General features: G+C 33.6%; 2 protein-coding genes and 1 pseudogene across 2 annotated transcripts; 2 read left to right on the top strand and 1 right to left on the bottom strand.

Annotated features, from left to right (window-relative positions):
• Positions 1 to 1,290: 1,290 nt before the first annotated feature.
• Positions 1,291 to 7,352, top strand: LOC114418888 (probable LRR receptor-like serine/threonine-protein kinase At4g29180). The gene is made up of 12 exons (XM_028384430.1): positions 1,291 to 1,687; positions 1,990 to 3,027; positions 3,408 to 3,546; positions 3,673 to 3,744; positions 4,067 to 4,138; positions 4,226 to 4,306; positions 4,485 to 4,627; positions 4,753 to 4,976; positions 5,159 to 5,291; positions 5,581 to 5,643; positions 6,047 to 6,269; positions 6,704 to 7,352. The coding sequence occupies exons 1-12, from the start codon at positions 1,606 to 1,608 to the stop codon at positions 7,137 to 7,139; spliced, it is 2,706 nt and encodes a 901-aa protein (XP_028240231.1). The 5' UTR covers positions 1,291 to 1,605; the 3' UTR covers positions 7,140 to 7,352.
• A 730-nt stretch (positions 7,353 to 8,082) lies between these two features.
• LOC114420406 lies at positions 8,083 to 15,038 on the top strand (annotated as a pseudogene).
• Positions 15,039 to 17,438: 2,400 nt separating this feature from the next.
• On the bottom strand, positions 17,439 to 19,205 carry LOC114419875 (transcription factor MYB36-like). The gene is made up of 3 exons (XM_028385673.1): positions 18,947 to 19,205; positions 18,355 to 18,484; positions 17,439 to 18,231 (listed from the first exon to the last, which is right to left on the bottom strand). The coding sequence occupies exons 1-3, from the start codon at positions 19,080 to 19,082 to the stop codon at positions 17,715 to 17,717; spliced, it is 783 nt and encodes a 260-aa protein (XP_028241474.1). The 5' UTR covers positions 19,083 to 19,205; the 3' UTR covers positions 17,439 to 17,714.
• Positions 19,206 to 20,078: the final 873 nt, after the last annotated feature.

Genomic DNA, 20,078 nt, shown 5'->3' with positions numbered 1-20,078 from the left:
ATCATTTTGCTTCTGCCTCGTGTAACGAAACCCGATAATAATAATAAAAAAACATCCACTACATCATACCCGAATAAAATTACAAGAAAAATGGCTGTCAATGCTCACAAATTTCTGTATTCTCATCCCACTCTTTACCTAATCTTTTTTTTTTAAGAAAAAGATATGTCCACCTAATCGTAGATCGTTCAAATGAAAAGATGACGAAATTAAATTGGCTTCTACTTGGACCCGTTATTTATTTATGTAACATAATGCATTAGTATAAGAAACTAAAGAAATTTCAAACAAGACTATTAATTTTTCAATTGCTTTATTTAACTATTTAAATTTAATCATTATTTATTGCCATAAGCATATGTTAACATTATCATCTATTCATATAACTTTTTTTAAATTTTATACCAATGTGATTATATTTATTTGAATATTCTTTAGTTTAGGGATTAATGCGATGGTACACTTTAAAAGAACTAAAATGATTGTTTACAATACAGCAAAAAATGATTGTTTACTTTGAATTTTATTAATAAACTTCTTGAAGTTTTCTTCTTTATTTCTTTTATTTACATTAAAACTAACACAACGAATGCTTTGTTTCAACTTTGAATCACCTTCATGCACTAGTTTATTGGTTAAGTAATGTGGATATTAGTAAATTTTTTACTGCACTTTTTCTTATACATTTTTTTTCATCTCCTTTTTTATGAATAATTATTAATTCTCCTACAAATCCTCTTTCTACCTTTTTATGGTAAGTTTTAAATATAGTTTATACTTTCAAGACAAAAGCTGCTTTTATTTTTCATTCAATGAAAGAGAATTTATAGGAGGATAAGGGAGCAGGATTTAACATTACTCTTTTTTTTTTCCTGTGGAAATTGTTGTAAAGAATAGCTGTCGTAGACATAACAAGAAAACTCGTATTCATAGGTATTTGTCCGAATTCGGCCCGACTTTGACGGGTACTCGAGTTGATCGGGTATGGGTTTGGGTTCAGATTTTTTCCGATAATCAAAAGTTGGGTACGAGTATGGGATTACTAGACCCGTCCCAACCCCGAATTCAAACCCGTCCCGTCACTTAAAATCTTTAGAATTTTTGTATAATTTAATCAAAAGACATAAAATTTTTATTACTAGTTAATTTTATTTTAGAATTTTTACATAATTTAATATTATTTTCTTAATTATTTTTGTAGACACTCACGCTATAATAAATTTATTGATATATAAGTAATTAAAAATAAATGTTTAACGGGATTGAAGATTGAATACCCATCTACCTGCCTCATTGCCATGTCTGACTGTCCGCCATTTTGTGCTTGAATTGATTATGCAGTCTTTTCGAACGTTTTTCAACGGTGCTACTTTTGTATTTGTATTGGTGGAATCTAACTTCTAGTGTTTTTCAGTGGCTGGTTTTGTCAAAACAAACAAACGCGTGGGTGTCGAAGTTGACAATTGACCCATTGTTTTGTTTTCCGACCCTGTTGCCAAGAAAGTATCTTTGGACAATATGCATAGCCATAGCCACCGATATGAAACATCATCATAGGATAATAAGGTTTATCAGGAGCGAGCTTCTCGGATTTGACATCCAGCGATGGCAAGTTCAATCGGGTGCATACTGTTGTTGACACTTTGTGTTGTCCTCGTAGCTTTAGTTCATGCACAGCAACAAATAGGTTAGCATTTACCATCACCAGCCTAAGAATGCATCAGTTTCCATATTACTTTATCTGCAACATTATTAATTCATGTCATGGAATATTTTCTCCAGCATAGCCTTAAAGGGCTTCTCAACTCAATACCCAACAGTTGTTTAATTATCATCAATCATGGAATATTGTGAATTACAAGCCACCCATATCTTATCCTTACTTCTCAATACTTTATTTAATTTCGGATTTTGAATATTTCAACAAATTTTGAAGTGTAAACAAACTTAATTTTGTATTTCATAATCTGCTTTTGTCTTTCTGTTCAGGCTTCATAAGCATTGATTGCGGGAGTAGTCCACCAAATAATGAGTACACAGATGACATAACTAAAATAAGGTACACCACTGATGGAGCCTATATACAAACTGGGGTTAATAAGAATATCTCCTCTGAGTATGCATACCCAAAGAATCCGAATCTGCCACTACCACTCTCAGATCTCAGAAGCTTTCCTCAGGGAGAAAGGAACTGCTATAGGTTAGTAGCCGGAAGAAGAGGCAGTTTACATTTGATAAGGGCTTCCTTCTTGTATGGAAACTATGATGGAGTAAACAAGCCACCAGAGTTTGATCTCTATGTTGATGTCAAGTTTTGGTCAACAGTCAAATTTAGAAATGCCTCAGAAGAAGTTACTATGGAAATAATAAGTGTGGCAGAATCAGGTGTCACACATGTTTGCCTTGTGAATAAGGGAGCAGGAACTCCTTTTATCTCAGGATTGGAACTTAGACCACTTAATAGTTCTATTTATAGCACTGAGTTTGGGGAATCTGCTTCACTGTCACTTTTCAAACGATGGGACATTGGGTCACTCAATGGAAGTGGTAGATATGAAGATGATATTTATGATAGAATATGGTCCCCCTTCAATTCCTCATCCTGGGAATCTGTCAGCACTTCCACACCAATAAATGTCAATGATGATGGATTTAGACCACCATTTGAAGTCATTAGAACTGCTGCTAGACCAAGGAAAGGCAGTGATACTTTGGAATTTTCTTGGACCCCAGATGATCCGAGTTGGAAATTTTATGTCTACTTGTACTTTGCTGAAGTGGAACAGCTGGAGAAAACCCAACTGAGGAAATTCAATATATCTTGGAATGGATCTCCATTGTTTGATGATTCTCTAGTACCGCGCCACTTGTTTGCAACCACTCTTTCCAATTCAAAATCCTTGGTAGCAAATGAACATAGGATTTCTATCCACAAAACAAAAGATTCAACGCTTCCACCCATTCTTAATGCAGTTGAGATTTTCGTAGCAAGACAGCTAGATGCCCTTGCAACATTTGAACAAGATGGTATGATGTGTTTTCATTGCGGAACTTAGATATTGTTCCTTATTTCCTTTGGTGCTGTTTGTATTGTTCACTAATCATAATTAAAGTTTTACCTCTACAATTTGCTTAATAAAAGTTTGCACTAAAGGATTATGAGTATATCGAGGTGAAAAAACAATTTTGATTGGAGAACAGCACAAACACAAGCTAAAGAACTGTTTCTAAGTTTTCTTCTTTCTTTACTAAAATTTCATTTGCAAATCCAATGCATTACTGCTTAGCCCTCTACTTGAATAAGAACAAAATCTGGAGCGTCGGTACCAAACGATCATATTACTTGCAATTGTTTTATAGTTTGAATGATTATGCTTTTAAGTCGATTCAATCATATGTAAACACAGTTGATGCTATTCTGTCCATAAAGGAAAGCTATAGAATTCAAAGAAATTGGGTGGGTGATCCATGTGAGCCAAAGAACTATTCTTGGGAAGGCTTAAAATGCAACTATAGCACCTCACTTCCTCCCCGAATTATATCTCTGTGAGTAAAATCTCTTTGTATCCTTTTCCTTCTCCCATTCTTAAAGTCCTAATTGAATAAATCAGTTTTGTCTTTAGCTTTATATCTTGATATTCAAGTTTAGAAGTAAACATTTTCTTTTTATAGGAATATGAGCTCTAGCAGTTTGAGTGGAATAATAACTTCTGCCATTTCCAATCTCTCCTCGTTGGAATCTTTGTAAGTACGCATGATAGAAAATTTTGAGTACTTTGTTATCGTTATTGCTTTGAGAAATTGTATTCATAAAATCTCTTCATACAAAAATTTGTACAATAAAGAGTGAGATAGGATGAGAAGACTGGGAAGTATGTAATAAGATGGCCACAATGTGATGAAGAGAGATAAAGAGAAAGAATAGTATTGTAGAAAACTGTTGTATGAATAATATGTAGTAACTCTTATGCTCTTAACCTGTACAAAATTTATTATGCTAAAGAAGACTGTTTTCTTCATCATATATTTAATCTCATAGTACCTACTTTTTTTTTTCTCTATTCAGGGACTTACATAACAATAGCTTAACTGGAACAATGCCTCAGTTTTTGGAAGAATTGAAATCCCTTAAATATTTGTAAGTGTTTTGATGATGGTGGTATGGCCTCACATATACAGCGGTAAATTGGTAATGGCTGATGCAAGCAAAAACAAATTTTTGTAGGGATTTAAAGGACAATCAATTTTCAGGTTCTGTTCCTACCATTCTTGTAGAAAGATCAAGGGATGGATTACTCACGTTGAGGTATGCCCTGATATAATAGACCTAAAGATGTTTATTTCAAGCCTGTCTAGTTTCATTTGTATCGGGAATCATGGTAAAGAAATCCAAGGTGGAAGATGAACTATGAAGCATCTAGATATTTATAGAGGTGTCATCAAACATCTTTATGTCCCAACTGTCATGTTTTCATCATTTTCAGAGTGGATGATCAAAATCTCGGTGACTCAGGAGGGAACAATAAAACCAAGGAAATTGTCATTCCCATAGTGGTATCAGTATCAGTTTTAGTTATAGTGGTTGCTTTCATTCTCTTTTGGAAACTTAGAAGAAATGAACGATCAGGTACTTCTTGTTTTGATGATAAGTAACTACTTCCATTTGATTCTCAAAACCTGAAGAACAGACATGAAATAAATAGGAAACAAAATATTAACCATACTTTGATTTACTTTTCCTTTTGAACAAAGACGAGGAGATTAGTACGCTCAGCAAAGGAGGAACAACTGTAACAACGAAGAACTGGCAATACTCGTATTCGGAGGTCTTGGACATCACCAACAACTTTGAAATGGCAATTGGTAAGGGAGGATTTGGAACTGTGTACTGTGGGAAGATGAAAGATGGCAAACAAGTTGCAGTCAAGATGCTTTCTCCATCATCATCTCAAGGGCCAAAGGAATTTCAGACTGAGGTAATTATACCACATTCTACTACTTAGATTCTAGGAAAATGTTATTCAACATCAGAACCATCAAAGAAAATAATCATGGCTGAGCTTTTGATGGCAGTTCATCACAAAAATGTGGTATCCTTCATTGGTTATTTTGATGATGATAACAAGATGGCGCTTATACATGGGTACATGGTTTGCAGGCTGAGCTTTTGATGACAGTTCATCACAAAAATTTGGTATCCTTCGTTGGTTACTGTGATAATGATAACAAGATGGCACTCATATACGAGTACATGGCCAATGGCAGCGTGAAAGATTTTATCTTGCTCTCAGGTACTACTACACTTCTCAAGATTTCATCTTATTTAGCATTTAATTGAGATGCATTGAGAGAGTAAAGGCTTTTTATGCTGGTATCTAATCATAAATCGCCTTAAGTTAGTTGATTTTAATAACAAATACCTTATAAATCATTCTAAGGATGATTTCTAATTGGTTGACAGGGTAAAAGTTTACCGTAACAATGCATAACTATTATAACTCTGTTTACTGCAATACTTATGGCATCACAAAATAAATAAAGAAAGAGAGCATGCTGCAATGAGATGTCTCATGTTTGCAGATGGAAATTCACATTGCTTGAGTTGGAAAAGGAGAATACAGATAGCAATCGATGCTGCAGAGGGTCAGTATAACTTCATTTTTTAGGAAGCTGATAGTGTCCTTCTATATTGTGGCCTTTTACTTTCAAATGCTCTTATTTTTAGACGTTTACTTATTTTCACATTGATACCAAATGTTATTATGTCTCCAGAATCCAGATCATCATATTTTAGTATTAATCAAAAGAAATAAATGTTTGACTAATTTTCTTACTTTTGTTTTGGATAAAATCTCTCCAATTTAGTTCCCCCTACTCAAAAATTTTATGGATTGTTTAAACCAGTCTAAGGGCATGTTTTATATTTTTCATCCATGATTATGTTACCATGACTAATAACTTGTTGCCCTGTAACTGCATAAGTGGTTTTGTGCAGCTACATTCTTTTGCAATTTGTAGTAATGTTTGATGAATTTTGAACTTGAAGGGTTGGATTATCTACACCATGGATGCAAGCCACCTATTATACACAGGGATGTAAAGTCAGCCAACATTCTTTTAAGTGAAGACTTAGAAGCCAAGATAGCAGATTTTGGCCTCTCCAGGGAGTTTAGGACAGATAACCAAGATCAACAATCTCAAGTGATTCACAGTGATGCTACAAATGAAAAATCTGCAGTAATGGGCACAACAGGGTACCTTGACCCAGAGTAAGTCCTTATATTCGTTTTTATTCAGGTGCTAAAAACAGTTAAGTGTTAAGGTAAAACTGAAATTAATTAACTAACTGATTGAACACAAGTGGTTAATGTGTTGAAATTAAGGTTGAATCGTTCGAGTACTACCCGAGCTTGATCCTTGGCGGAAACAATTTTTGACCAAGTTTTACTTACCTCCCAGTTGAATGTTAGATTAGTCAAGGCCTCTTTCCCAAATTGGAGGGTTAAGACGAAAAAAAATTGAAATTAATTGCTTAAGAAAAAAAAATCAGTCTAATAACTACATTTATTCAGCTCACATTTCAGTTTAATCGGTTCATGTGTAGCTCTCATATATATTATTACTACTTAATGTGCAAGTATATATAGTTTTATTTTATCATGGACTTGCTACGGTACACTAACTACATTGTTCATTTATTCAGGTACTACAAGTTAGGGACACTGAATGAGAAAAGTGACATCTACAGTTTTGGAATTGTTCTACTGGAATTACTCACAGGTCGCCCTGCAATATTAAAAGGCAACGGAATAATGCACATACTTGAGTGGATAAGACCTGAGCTTGAAAGACAAGATTTGAGTAAAATTATAGATCCAAGGCTACAAGGAAAATTTGATGCTAGTTCTGGCTGGAAAGCTTTAGGAATAGCAATGGCATGCTCTACATCAACCTCCACTCAGAGACCTACAATGAGTGTTGTGATAGCTGAGCTGAAACAGTGCCTGAAATTGGAATCCCCTAGTGATACTTCTGAAAAATTTGTGGCCCCTCCAAAACAAGTCTACGGCGAATTTTATAGTTCATCTGAAGCATTTTCCTATGATAGTCAATCTATGACCTATCCTTTCCCAAGATAGTGCAAGTATATACATGATTCCACCATCGACAAGTATTTAATTGAAGTGTAAATTATTTTGAAACCATAACTTGGTTACTACAAAATGGCACTCTTTTGTCTTATATGGTGTAAAAAAAAAAACATTTATTTTGTCTTATTCAACTTGTTTTCACATAAAGAACTATTGTCACCAATGGGGATTGGTCTATTAGAATGGGTTAGTTTCTATCAATGCGGTGAACTTTTTTTTCATGCAATTACAAATTACAGTATTTTTTTTATTTAGTAACATAGATATTATGAACTTTTATGTTAAATTAAATTAATAAACTTTTCTTTAATTGGTTATTTAAATTAAAAATAAATTTTTCGTTTCTTTAATTATTTTAATATTTTTTTTTTCAATTAACGTAGAATATAATGAGATGATATTTATAAATCATTGTTATGTAATTCACAATTGTTTGTTAATAATTTGCTATTTGAACTGATCTTTTTGTATTTTAAAGAATTGATAACCTGGATTGGATTTTGAAAGTGATGATAAAAGAAATTATCAACGCAAAATATAGCATACTAGTACAAGCTAAAACATAATTAAGTTTCATACTAGTTGCAATCATATTATTAAGATGTTATATATCTTCCAAATTTAATTAAAGAGAGAAAGGCAAGGCATACTTGCAGTCACTGCCTTTTTAATACTCATAAACTTGGGCATACTTCAAAAATATGAATAAGCATCAACATGAGGCAATATAATTTGCTCAAAAGAATTCTACATTTCCTTTTAAGATTAAGGAAATAATACTAGAAATCAAGTAAAACTCAAAATCAATAAAATAAAGAAACAAATCGCGACCTCTCAAATAAATTACTACTATACTATGTTGATTTGAAAACATTAAAACAGTTGGGAACCCTGGTAAATTTAATTAACTAGCTCGTAATGTACCGGTAGCATGTGCAAATTCGCATGGTATCATTTCATGCTAGCTAGTTTATCTTAACGAGATTTCTATTATTAGGTTTTAATTAAATTGAGTTATATTTTAAATAAATAGCTTATCAGATTCAGTTATAAGAAACATATATCTAGGACTTAACTCAGTTAAGTTGAACATAATATATAAATGTTATATCTCTCTTATATGATATCATTTAATTCTTAATTAGGAATATATTTTTTTTATAAAAAACATGTCACTTATCAAAATAAAATAAATAATTTATCAGCTATCATATATCTCATAAAATAAAATAAAATAAAAAATTTATCAATTATCATATATCTCAAAAAATAAAAAATCAGTTATCCAAATATTAGGTTACGAAGATACCCATCCTCATCGGTCACCACTAACTTGAAAGTGATGAAACAGTAGAACAACCTTAAGAGTACCGAGCACTCACTCACACACTAGGCCTAGGGTTGCATCAATCAGGTTTAGCCACATTTTTCGTAAACCTAAACAGGAACACGATGCTCTTGCAACACTGGAAAAGTTAAACGAGGTATCGTTCATCGATTTCCCTCTTTCCTCACTCCATCATTGCTTTTCTTTTGTTATGCTATGCTACATGCATGCATATACAAATATCTGATTTTTTGTTTGTTTTTTTTAATGCTTTTTGGTTCAAATTTGTATATTTAAATATTGCATCATCATATAGCATATATAGGCGTTCGAGAGATAGAAGAATTTCTCAATTTGAATGCTTTGTTCAATGGATCTGTTGGTAGTTGATTAGATGATAGTTGATAGTTTTAGAGAATTGTTTTAGAAAGAAGGCTATGTCATTGATTTCTTGGATTGATCAATTACAACATACCAATTGCCTATTTATAGGCTCAAGTCACTAACCTCTCAATGGTGGTGAATGTTTCTACATTACTTTAGGTCTTTCTAGAGTTTTCATGATAGATTAGTATCATGATAATTCTAGATTCTTCTATCTTATACATAGACTTATAGTTCTAGATTGTTCTACCATATTCATACACATTATAGTTCTAGATTGTTCTACCATATTTTATAGTTTTAGGATATTCTACTATTTTCATACATATTATATTTAAGAATATTTTAGAAATTTGTAACAATTTCAACACTCCTCCTTGATGCAAATTTCTGTGACTCCGAGCATAGCTCGTAATTCTTCAAATCTTGGTCTTGGCAAAGCCTTCGTGAATATGTCTGCAATTTGATTTTCTGTTTTGCAGTAGTCGAGTTTGATCTCTTTAATTGCTTCAGCTTCTCTGATAAAGTGATACTTGATTGCTATGTGTTTTGTTCTGTTGTGATGAACTGGATTATTCGCCATTGCAATTGCTGATTTGTTGTCGCAATTGATTTTAGTAGGCTCATCTTGTTTTTCTCCCATGTCTTCAAGTATCCTACGAAGCCATATAGCTTGACTCGTTGCTTCAGCAGTTGCCACGTACTCTGCTTCTGCTGTTGATTGTGCTATTGTAGCTTGCTTCTTCGATGCCCAAGAGAACATTCTCGATCCTAGTGAGAAAGCATAGCCAGTGGTACTCTTCATGTCATCTTCCGAACCTGCCCAATCACTGTCGGTGTAGCCAAGTAATTCTGAGTTGGTTTCAGTAGTATACCATATACCGAACTCTTTTGTTCCTTGTAGATACCTCAATTCTTTTTCCTGCTCCAAAGTGTATTTGACTTGGGCTTTGCATGAATCTTGATAGAAGACTTGTAGCATACATTATGTCAGGCCGTGTAGCTTGAGACTTGATGTAAAGTGTAGGCTCACTCTTGCTCCTCCTGAATCCTCGATCCATGAAATACTGATCGATTCTGCTATACCATGCTCGAGGTGCTTGCTTCAAACCGTAGAGTGTTTTTCTTAGTTTTAACACTTTGTTTTCTTTGCCTTCAGACACGAATCCTTGTGGCTGCTCCACATAGATCTCTTCTTCAAGTACGCCGTTAAGGAAGGCAGATTTAACATCTAGTTGATGGATACTCCATCCTTTTTGTGATGCAAGAGCTATTAGAGCTCTTATGGTATCAAGACGAGCTACTGGTGCAAATGTCTCATTGTAGTCAATTCCGGGTTGCTGTGAGTAACCCTTAGCTACTAGCCTCGCCTTGTGTTTCTGTATGGTGCCATCAGGGTTGAGCTTTGTCTTATAGACCCACTTAACCCCAATGATATCTTTTCCATGGGGACGATTTACTAACTCCCATGTGTTGCTTTTCTCGATCATCTGTATCTCTTCTTCCATTGCCTTGACCCATACTTCCTGCTTTGACGCTTCTTCAAAGCTTCCAGGTTCAAGTATGGCCAAGTTACAGGTTTCATATATGTCCACCAAAGATCTTACTCATCTTGGAGTAGACTCTGGTGATGATAGTTCTTGATCTTGTTGTTGTGATGAAGGTGAAGGTGGTTCACCTGGGTCTTCTTCCTCATCTTCTTCTTGAGGTAGTTGAGCGGGTATAAGAACGTTCTTCTCCCCTTTTTCTTCATCCCAATTCCATGAAGCATATTCATCAACTTCAACATCTCGACTGATGATGAGTTTCTTAGTTTGCAAGTTGTAGACACGGTACCCCTTAGAGATATTGCTATACCCAAGGAAGATACCTCGTATAGTCTTGTCTTCAAGCTTGTGCCTCTTCACGTCTAGAATATGAATGTAGCATATAGATCCAAAGACCCTTAGGTGCTTTGCTGATGGCTTCTTCCTGTTCCAAGCTTCAATTGGAGTCTTGTCTTTTACAGACTTAGTTGGACATCTGTTGAGTATGTAAACAGCAGTGTAGACTGCTTCAGCCCAGAATGTGTTAGGTAGTCCCTTTTCCTTGAGCATCGATCTAGCCATCTCCATAACTGTGTGATTCTTTCTCTCGGGCACTCCATTTTGTTGAGGAGAATATGCAATTGTAAGTTGTCTCTCAATGCCTTCATCCTCACAAAATCTTTCAAACTCGCGAGAGGTGTACTCTTTGCCGCGATCACTTCTTAGTACTTTTATCTGTTTTCCACTTTGATTTTCAGCAAGGGCCTTGAACTTTTTGAATACTCCAAAGACTTCTGATTTTTCTTTTAGAAAATATACCCATGTCATTCTAGAGAAGTCATCAATGAAGAGTATGAAGTACCTGTTGTTCCCATGTGATGGCGTCCTCATTGGTCCACAAACGTCCGTATGTATCAGCTCCAATAGATCTTTCGCTCTCTATGCTCCCCTTGTTGAGAAAGGAAATCGGTGTTGCTTACCAAGAAGACATCCTTCACACACTTCATTGTTCTCCTTTATGCTTGGAAGATCTCTCATCATGTTCTTCTCATGTAACAACTTCAAGGCATGTGAGTTGAAGTGGCCAAATCTTCGATGCCATAGCCATGAATCATCAACTTGTACCTTCATGGCAATGTTTGTTGCATATTTTAAATTTAGAGGGAAGCTTCTATTTCTCTTATTCATCTTTACTTGGGCTATCTTAGACCTTTTATTTTTGTTGTCTAAGATTTTGCATACACCTCCTTCAAAGTGAAGTGTGTAGCCTCTCTCCATCATTTGGCCAATGCTTAGAAGATTTTCTTTTAGGCTGGGAACTAGTAAGACATCATAGATGAGTCGCGTACCTTTATCTGTCTCCACCATGACAGTGCCTTTGCCTTTTGATTCAACTACACTTCCATTTCCTAGTCGAACTTTGACTTTGACAAACTCATCAATACTTTTGAAAATAGTCTCATCCTTGGCCATGTGATTGCTACATCCACTATCCAAGTACCAGTTTCCTCCCTTTTTCTTTTATTGAGTCTTGAGTGGCGTAGAACATACATTGTTCTTGATCATGCTCCTCTGCGATATTAACTTGATGCCTATTTTTGTTGCGACAATTTTTCTCTATGTGCCCGAACTTCTTGCAATGGTTGCATTGTGGCATATTACGAAACCAACAATTTTTCTCTGCGTGGCCTTGCCTTTTGCATATATTGCATGGAGGATTTTTATCTGTTTTGTTCTTAAGGAAATTCCTAGAACCTTCTCTTCTTCTAGAAGTTTCTCCATAATTTTTCTTTCCTCTATTTTCTTTGTTTTAGGGCTGAAATTTAAACTTTGACTGGAAGGCATTTTCAATTGTATCTTCTTTATGCCTATACAGTCTTTGCTCATATGCTTCAAGAGAGCCCACAAGTTCTGTCTCTGATAGAGTGGACAGATCTTTGGTTTCCTCAATCGTTGTCACGATTGGGTCAAACTTTTTGGGCATAGTAATTAGAATTTTCTCAACAATTTTCTTGTCAAGAATATCTTCCCCAAAAGCTCTCATTTGATTAACTATTTCTTTAACTTTAGAATAGTAATCTTTAACTGTCTCAGACTCCTTCATCTTCAATAGTTCAAAATCTCTTCTTAGAGATTGAAGTTTAACGGCACGTACCTTAACACTTCCTTGAAACTCCTCCTGCAATGTGTTCCACGCTTCTTTGACAGTCTTAGCTCCCATAATTCTTGGGAAAATTGGATTAGTCACCGCTTGTTGCAAGGTGAACAACGCCTTTTAATTTTTCTGTTTATTTTTCTTCAACTCTTTTTCTTGAGATGCATTAAGAGCTGAAGTATCCGCGGGAATGGTGAAGCCTTCTTCTACTATGTCCCATAAATCTTGAGATGAAAAATATGTTTCCATTTTAACACGCCAGAAATCATAATTTTCACCATTGAAGATAGGGACAAAAATAGTTGACGATTGAGTAGTGTTATCCATAGCTTAGAAAAAATATTATTAGAGTGGGTTAATAGTACAAAGGAAATTTTTGAAGTAGTTGGGAGGATTTTGGAATGGTAGGTAGGTAATATAACTACGCCCAATGTATGACCGAACGTAGCTCTGATGCCACTGTTGGTAGTTGATTAGATGATAGTTGATAGTTTTAGAGAATTGTTTTAGAAAGAAAGCTATGTCATTGATTTCTTGGATTGATCAATTACAACATACCAATTGCCTATTTATAGTCTCAAGTCACTAACCTCTCAATGGTGGTGAATGTTTCTACACTACTTTAGGTCTTTCTAGAGTTTTTATGATAGATTAGTATCATGATAGTTCTAGATTCTTCTATCTTATACATAGACTTATAGTTCTAGATTGTTCTACCATATTCATACACATTATAGTTCTAGATTGTTCTACCATATTCTATAGTTCTAGGATATTCAACTATTTTCATACATATTATATTTAAGAATATTCTAGAAATTTGTAGCAATTTCAACAGGATCATGTAGACGCTTGAGATGCTGGAGAAAAAAGATGATGTGCTTGATAAAAAAAAGTGGAAGAGGAAAAGGCCAAAGAATTCGCTAAGGGAAATAACAAAAGGGGTAGGCTAATTGCTAACTGTTCTAGAGAATATCTTTTGGAGTGCTAATTTTTTAATTAATTTCTCCAACTTAATTTCACTTATATGCAGCTGCGATACAATGTCTGATGAGGAAAAAGTTATATGAAAACCATATAGAGCAGCTTAGAAATTTCCAGATGCGTATTCATGACCAGGTGTGAAAGCAATTCTGTAAACAGTAACATTTCAAAACATATGATGACTTTGTTTATTGATGAGCGTCTTTCGTATCTTTTGTGTTACAGATGATAATGTTGGAAGGTGCTAAAGCCACCACAAAAATGATAGATGCATTGAGAACTGGAGCAACTGCTATGAAGGCTATGCAAAAAGCAATGTGTGTAGTGCAGTGCTATTCAGTGGTTTTGCGTTTGTTATGTCTCAATATCATGCCCTGGCTTATTTATAGTGTTTATTCAACTATTGATTATGATTTATGATTTTTTTTATTTCAGGAAAATTGATGTTGTTGACAAGATCATGGATGAGATCAATGAACAAACTCAGAACAAGAGAATGATTCAGGAAACATTGTCAGCTCCAACTGGTTCAACTGCTTATTTTGATAAGTTCATCTTTCTCGAATGTTTATTTCATTTTGTTGCAAATAGGAAATTATTAAATGGTATAAGAACATTATAATTTTCACTAATTTCTATATGGTGTGTACTCAAGTGTTATTAATTTTTTCTCATAAACTTTAAAACTTGAGTATGTGTTACATAGATATTAGTAGGATATGTATATATGTTGTAGTCCTAAACTGCCTAATAATTTTTCGTTGTTATTCAACAAAATAAATGCATTTATGTGAATCATTCTAAATTTCTTTTTTCTTTCAGGATGAATTGGAAGTCGAACTTGAAGAACTAGAGGTTGTTGAGTTGGAAGAGGGGCTTCTTCAACTAACAACTACAACTCCTACAATCACATTGCAAGTCCCATTACTACAAATAAGACTTTTGATCATGATTCCGTAGGATCTTCCATGATGGTTAAAATTGTCATGGAATCCACCATTGTTGAATGTGGACTACTTTCCACAGTGGTTATAAAACCATCATAGAATATGTTGATTTTTTTTTTAAAAAATGCATGTAGTTTTGTGATGGTTTTTAGAAAAGCCGTCATAAAAATTTCTCTTCTATGACGACTTTTTGAATGAGGTGCGAGAATGAAAAATTGTCCCATTCCTTACACTTTATGGTAGTTGAACAACTACAATGATTTTCAAAAAATCTTTGTTGTACTCACTCTTCAACGATAGTTTTTTGAATAACCGTTGTTAAACTCACGATTTTATGATGGTTTTTGTAAAATCATCTTCATTCTCAATTCACTTAATTACAAAATTGTTACCGTGTTGTCTTTAATGATGGTTTCTGGCAATTGTCGTTGTTTGAACGTTGTAAAAAATAATTTTTATAATAGTGTCTCAGTCGGGCGACAACCTACTCGCGTTGTTCCTGTAAAGGCCACTGTTCTTGAGGAAGATGAATTGGCAGCTTTGCAAGCTGAGTTGGCACTTTGAGCGTATCCCTTTTCCCAACCGTAATATTATTCATTTGTATTGTTATCTATGCATTATTTTGTTTCAGTCCAATGATGTTAAATTTTTTTATATGTGAAAATCAAACACAATTTCAGAGGATTTACAATAACTCATGCATCACTCAATTAAATGAATTACATCCTTTATACAAATAAATGTTTCATTTAATATTGTGGCAGTTGAATGATATGTGTATGTTCTGTTTTCACTGTGGAATATCCAATTGTTGCACAGTTTAGTCCTCTTGTCTTGTATGATAAGTTGCCTAAGATGAGAAAATGTATGAGAAATTGAGAATCTTTAGGCTGCTGTTCTCATTGGTCTTGCCTCTGGCTTTGGTTAAGCAAGAATTTTGCAGACATTTTTTGTGCATGATGACAAGTGGCTACAATGAAGAATTGTAACTACTATTGTGATCCGAAGAATTATGCTTCTCTTACTCCGGCTTGCTTCTGTCTGAAATTGTTGAAAAGACCAGAGGATGTATATAAAAGGTGAACAAATATTGATGCATTTGTCTATCTTGTATTTTGTGTGGTCAAATTTTACATTTGTCAACAGTAAGTGTATCTCAAATATGCTGCAGCGGAGAGGATTGAATTTGAATTGGTTGGTCCGTGAGAGTGTGAGCTAGAACACGCCCATGATTGACTGAGTTTAGGAGGATTTTACTGACTAGCAGATTTCAGGAAAAAGAAAGGATATAACTCAAGTGCAGTACTTAAAAGTAGTTTTGGAATTATTCCATAATTAAAATTAGAATTTCAACAATATAATCTATAGACTAAAGGTATGTAATATACGTATTATTGTCCAAAAAATTTTGTTTTGCAGGATTTTACTGTCCTAAAATCCTAAATTAAAGTAAAAATCATAAGATAGGATCATCTACGTTGAAGACTATCAAGACGCTAAAAGTTTTGAAACAACAACGGTGGACACTGTTTTGATCTTAGATTTGTAAAATGCCGAATATTCCATTAGCATTTTCATTTTAATTTCATAGAGTTTAATCATCATTCATCAAAAGGATAAAATAATTTTATATTATTATTTAATCACCAATAACGATTGATATAATTTTAATGATAAAAAAAACTTCGTATTCGAACCCATGACCAATAAGTCACCAAGGCACAACTTTACCGTGCATCAGGACTCGCCCTCATATAATTTTAATGATAATTTTATAAAAAATAAAAAAACTGATCATAAATAATAATTTTTAATTAGATGATAATTTTATATTGTTAGTATATAGTCTTTTTTATATGATATCTTTTTTATTAGATGGGAATGGATTATTAAAAAGAGAAATAAACTATGGTTGAAATTAGTAAAATTAAGTATTATTTTTTCAAAATGAACTAAATCAAATACTATGTGCGTAATCTATACCATGCCCATCTACTATCTCGATAACTAAAGGCAAAGTCATATATTAGTTCAGTGACCTTGTTTAACTGAATGAGCAGACTTACAAAGTGAAATCTAAAAGGATAAAATTGACATTTTGTCGTCATTTTCATATCCTGTGTTCCTCTTCCGGACCCATCGTTTGGGCTCAGCTTTTTCATTTATAAATTAAGAGTATTTGAACCCAAAAAAAACATTTGAATCCTACAAGAAACCGTAGTTCCTTTGTGATGACACTTCAAATGAATTACACATTGAATCCTACAGGAAACCGTATATCCTAATTCGTTTTCATCGCTATAGCAACATTTGAACTAGATGGTATGATAAAAATTTTCCACAATCTCAATATACCCCACTACCTCATCAACATAATAACCAAACGAAAAGGATACCATTTTTTTCTTTAATAATGTTAGTTTAAATGAAGTAATTTGTATAATGTAATACTCACATTTTTCTGAGAAGAGGAATATAATAGACTATATATAAAATTATCTTTATTCACTTAAAAAAACTTATTCATAATATTTTACTCAAATTTAAAAATACTCTTTACGGTACACAGAAAAGTTATTAAATCCTATATACCATTTATTAAGCACTACCAATATTTGCCGTGAATCGATTTAAAGCAATATATAAGCTTATGTGAAAGAAAGTCGCCTTGTTTTTCACCTTATTAGTGTTTGAAATAAATGATATTCCAATCCAATGTGGAGCAAACGCAAGTTCTGAAGCAAGAGAGAAATACATGGTGATCGTGTTCATGCATGTAGTTGTTATTGTCAGATAGGAACCCCTTTTTTACCCGTTTTAAAAATTTCTTAAGGACCAACGCATGTTTCGTGACCACTGACCACTTAGAAGCCAACAATATTGCTGACCACGTGCGATCACATTGTTTTGAATTTGAGGCCCCCACAGACCCACACTATTATATTACCATAAAAAGCATTCCTTTTAAGATTCTTCTAACATTAGAAAAGACAAGCAGTACATCTTTTGACTAACATGTATATACTTCCAATAACATCACGATCCTCAACTTTGCATTGGAAACAATTCAGAACCTCACACAATTCCACATTCAACCAACCACTTTAATCACAAATTTAAACACTAGTTAGACGTATACATAATTAATCACTAGTACTATACTATAAATAACTTGATCAATATTCCATTTTACCTTTTATTTTCTGCAGTCGTGGTTTTGACGAGTAGAAAGAGTCTTGGTTAGCCAGATGGTGGACCAACTTGGCTGCTTTTGTCTTGAAAAACAAATCCTTGATTCATCTGATGCAGATCATCAAGCACAAACTCAAGCAAATTTGGATCATCTTCACTTGCTTGGTCATAACCAAACCATAGTGTATGTTTGTCTGCATTGGAAAGCATTAATGAAACTTCCTTATAGGGTGGTGGTGCAGTACTACAACTTATGCTCCCAGTATAATTAAAAGCTTCTAATTCCTGAGGCATTGGAAAAGGAACTGGAATTGGTGTTTGTTCCAATTCGAAATTAACATCGTAGGAGTCAAACCAATTAGCTGGGTTCAGTTTTTGATCCAAGACAAGGCCCTCAACTTGATGAGAATAACTAGTATTGCTGAAAGTGACAATATTGTTGCTTGTGGTGGCAATACTACTACTAGTGTTTCCTGCCAAGAACTTTTTCTTTAGCTTGGTGTTCCAGTGATTTTTCACATCATTGTCTGTTCTCCCTGGCAGTTGAGCTGCTATAAGGGACCACCTGAAGGCAAAACCATCATCACATTATTCACATATATATAGTAATAATGCAAAATTAAGTCATGCATATCCACATATTCAATTTGTTCATTTCATATATATATATATATATGGACTTAATTGCCTGCTTCCGATGATGTCATAAAGGGTGCAGATAATATTGTCTTCCTCTTCCGTAAAACCTCCAAGCTTAATATGAGGCCTGAGATAGTTCAGCCATCTTAGACGACAGCTCTTCCCACAACGCTTAAGGCCTAAAAATACACACAAACATTAAACACAATTGAGTCTTAGAATTTGAGTTGCAGTAATCTTTTTTATCAATAAAAATTAATTATTAATAATTAATTTTTTGTTAACGGAGTAAATCAAACAGATAGTATTTCTCTTCTTCTCTTATATTTTTACCACCAAATCAAATTTATAATTCTTATTTGAGTATTGATCTAACTCAATCTCAAAGCTATTTCAAGAAGAAGAGAGAGTTACTCCCTACTAGTTTATATACCCTACTTGAGTCATATTATTAGTCAATCTAGAATATTCAACATAAGATACTGAGGTTTATTTTTAAAAATATAAAAGATAAACCTAGCTCCAAATGGATGACACAAAAGATGAATAATTTTATTCTCTAGCTACGAAATTAAATAATAATTAATAGTTAAGCGATAACACAGGGATGGAGTGATGAATATAGAAACTAATTAATTAACCTGCTTTTTTGGGGAGAGCTATCCAGTTACCACCTGTGCCATGTTTCTCAAGGTAGTTTTTGAGGGTGGCATCTTCATCAGGAGACCAAGGCCCTCTTTTCACGTTGGATTTGTCACAACATGGAGCCCTTCCCATAGCCTACAATTGGCCACTGAACTGAAAAAAGATGGAGAGAAAGTGAAAAATATTTGGTGTGGCGCTTATAGAATAGAGAAGATGTCAAAAGTGATGAGCACAAAATATGTGGTTTTAAAAACACATTACATGGTTTCGTAACTTTTGAATGATTAACTTTGTCTGACTTGGCTCTTTTCTTTGTTTCCATTTAAGTTATCTTATACCTGCCCTCTCCTTACTTTGAATCAGTGTCCTCACTATTTCTACTCAGTTGGCCATTCTTAGGGGAAAAAAAAAGGTAAAGACTGAAGAGAGAACCAGTCAATAGTGAAGATCATATGCAATAATAATAATAATAATAATAATAATAATAATAATAATAATAATAATAATAATAATAATAATGACGATGATGATGTATATTCCCCTGCAAATTAATATCAACCCATGCCCCATGAGGTTTAAGCTGCCTAGATGGGCATAAACATATATACAATGATACACGTTAACCTATTTGTTCAATTTTAATTAATTTGTCGTATTAATGCTAAAGAAACAATCTCTAGTCTTTTTCAAAAAAAAAAAAAAAACTACTACTCTCAACTAATTAAATCGTTATGTTAAAGAAACCAGCACGTAACCTATTTGTCCATTCATCAAGTATTGGTCGAAAATATAATGAGTGAAGACAAAAGTTTAGTAAATCGAAGAAAATAAATACTATGTGACAAATAGTGTGCGCCGCAACACAATATCAAAGATTATGCAATTGATGTGTCCATGGCTTAATATGGGAAGAGGACTGCTGGCGACACCCTTTACATCGATGGTTAATTAATATTTATTTGATTTATGTAAATAGAATAAGTTGTTCTAACATATTAGAGCATCTAAATGGGAGTTATTTAATAAAAAATATATTTGTTTGGTGTGTTATATGTGATTTTAAGTTATTTAAAATTAAAGAAAGTTATTTATATAAATAATTATTGCTCACGAGTTATTTAACTTTAA

Source organism: Glycine soja, chromosome 7 (assembly GCF_004193775.1).
Source record: "Glycine soja cultivar W05 chromosome 7, ASM419377v2, whole genome shotgun sequence".
NCBI lineage: Eukaryota > Viridiplantae > Streptophyta > Magnoliopsida > Fabales > Fabaceae > Glycine > Glycine soja.
Note: the sequence above shows the minus strand (reverse complement) of the source record. Positions and strands in the feature narration are given on the sequence as shown.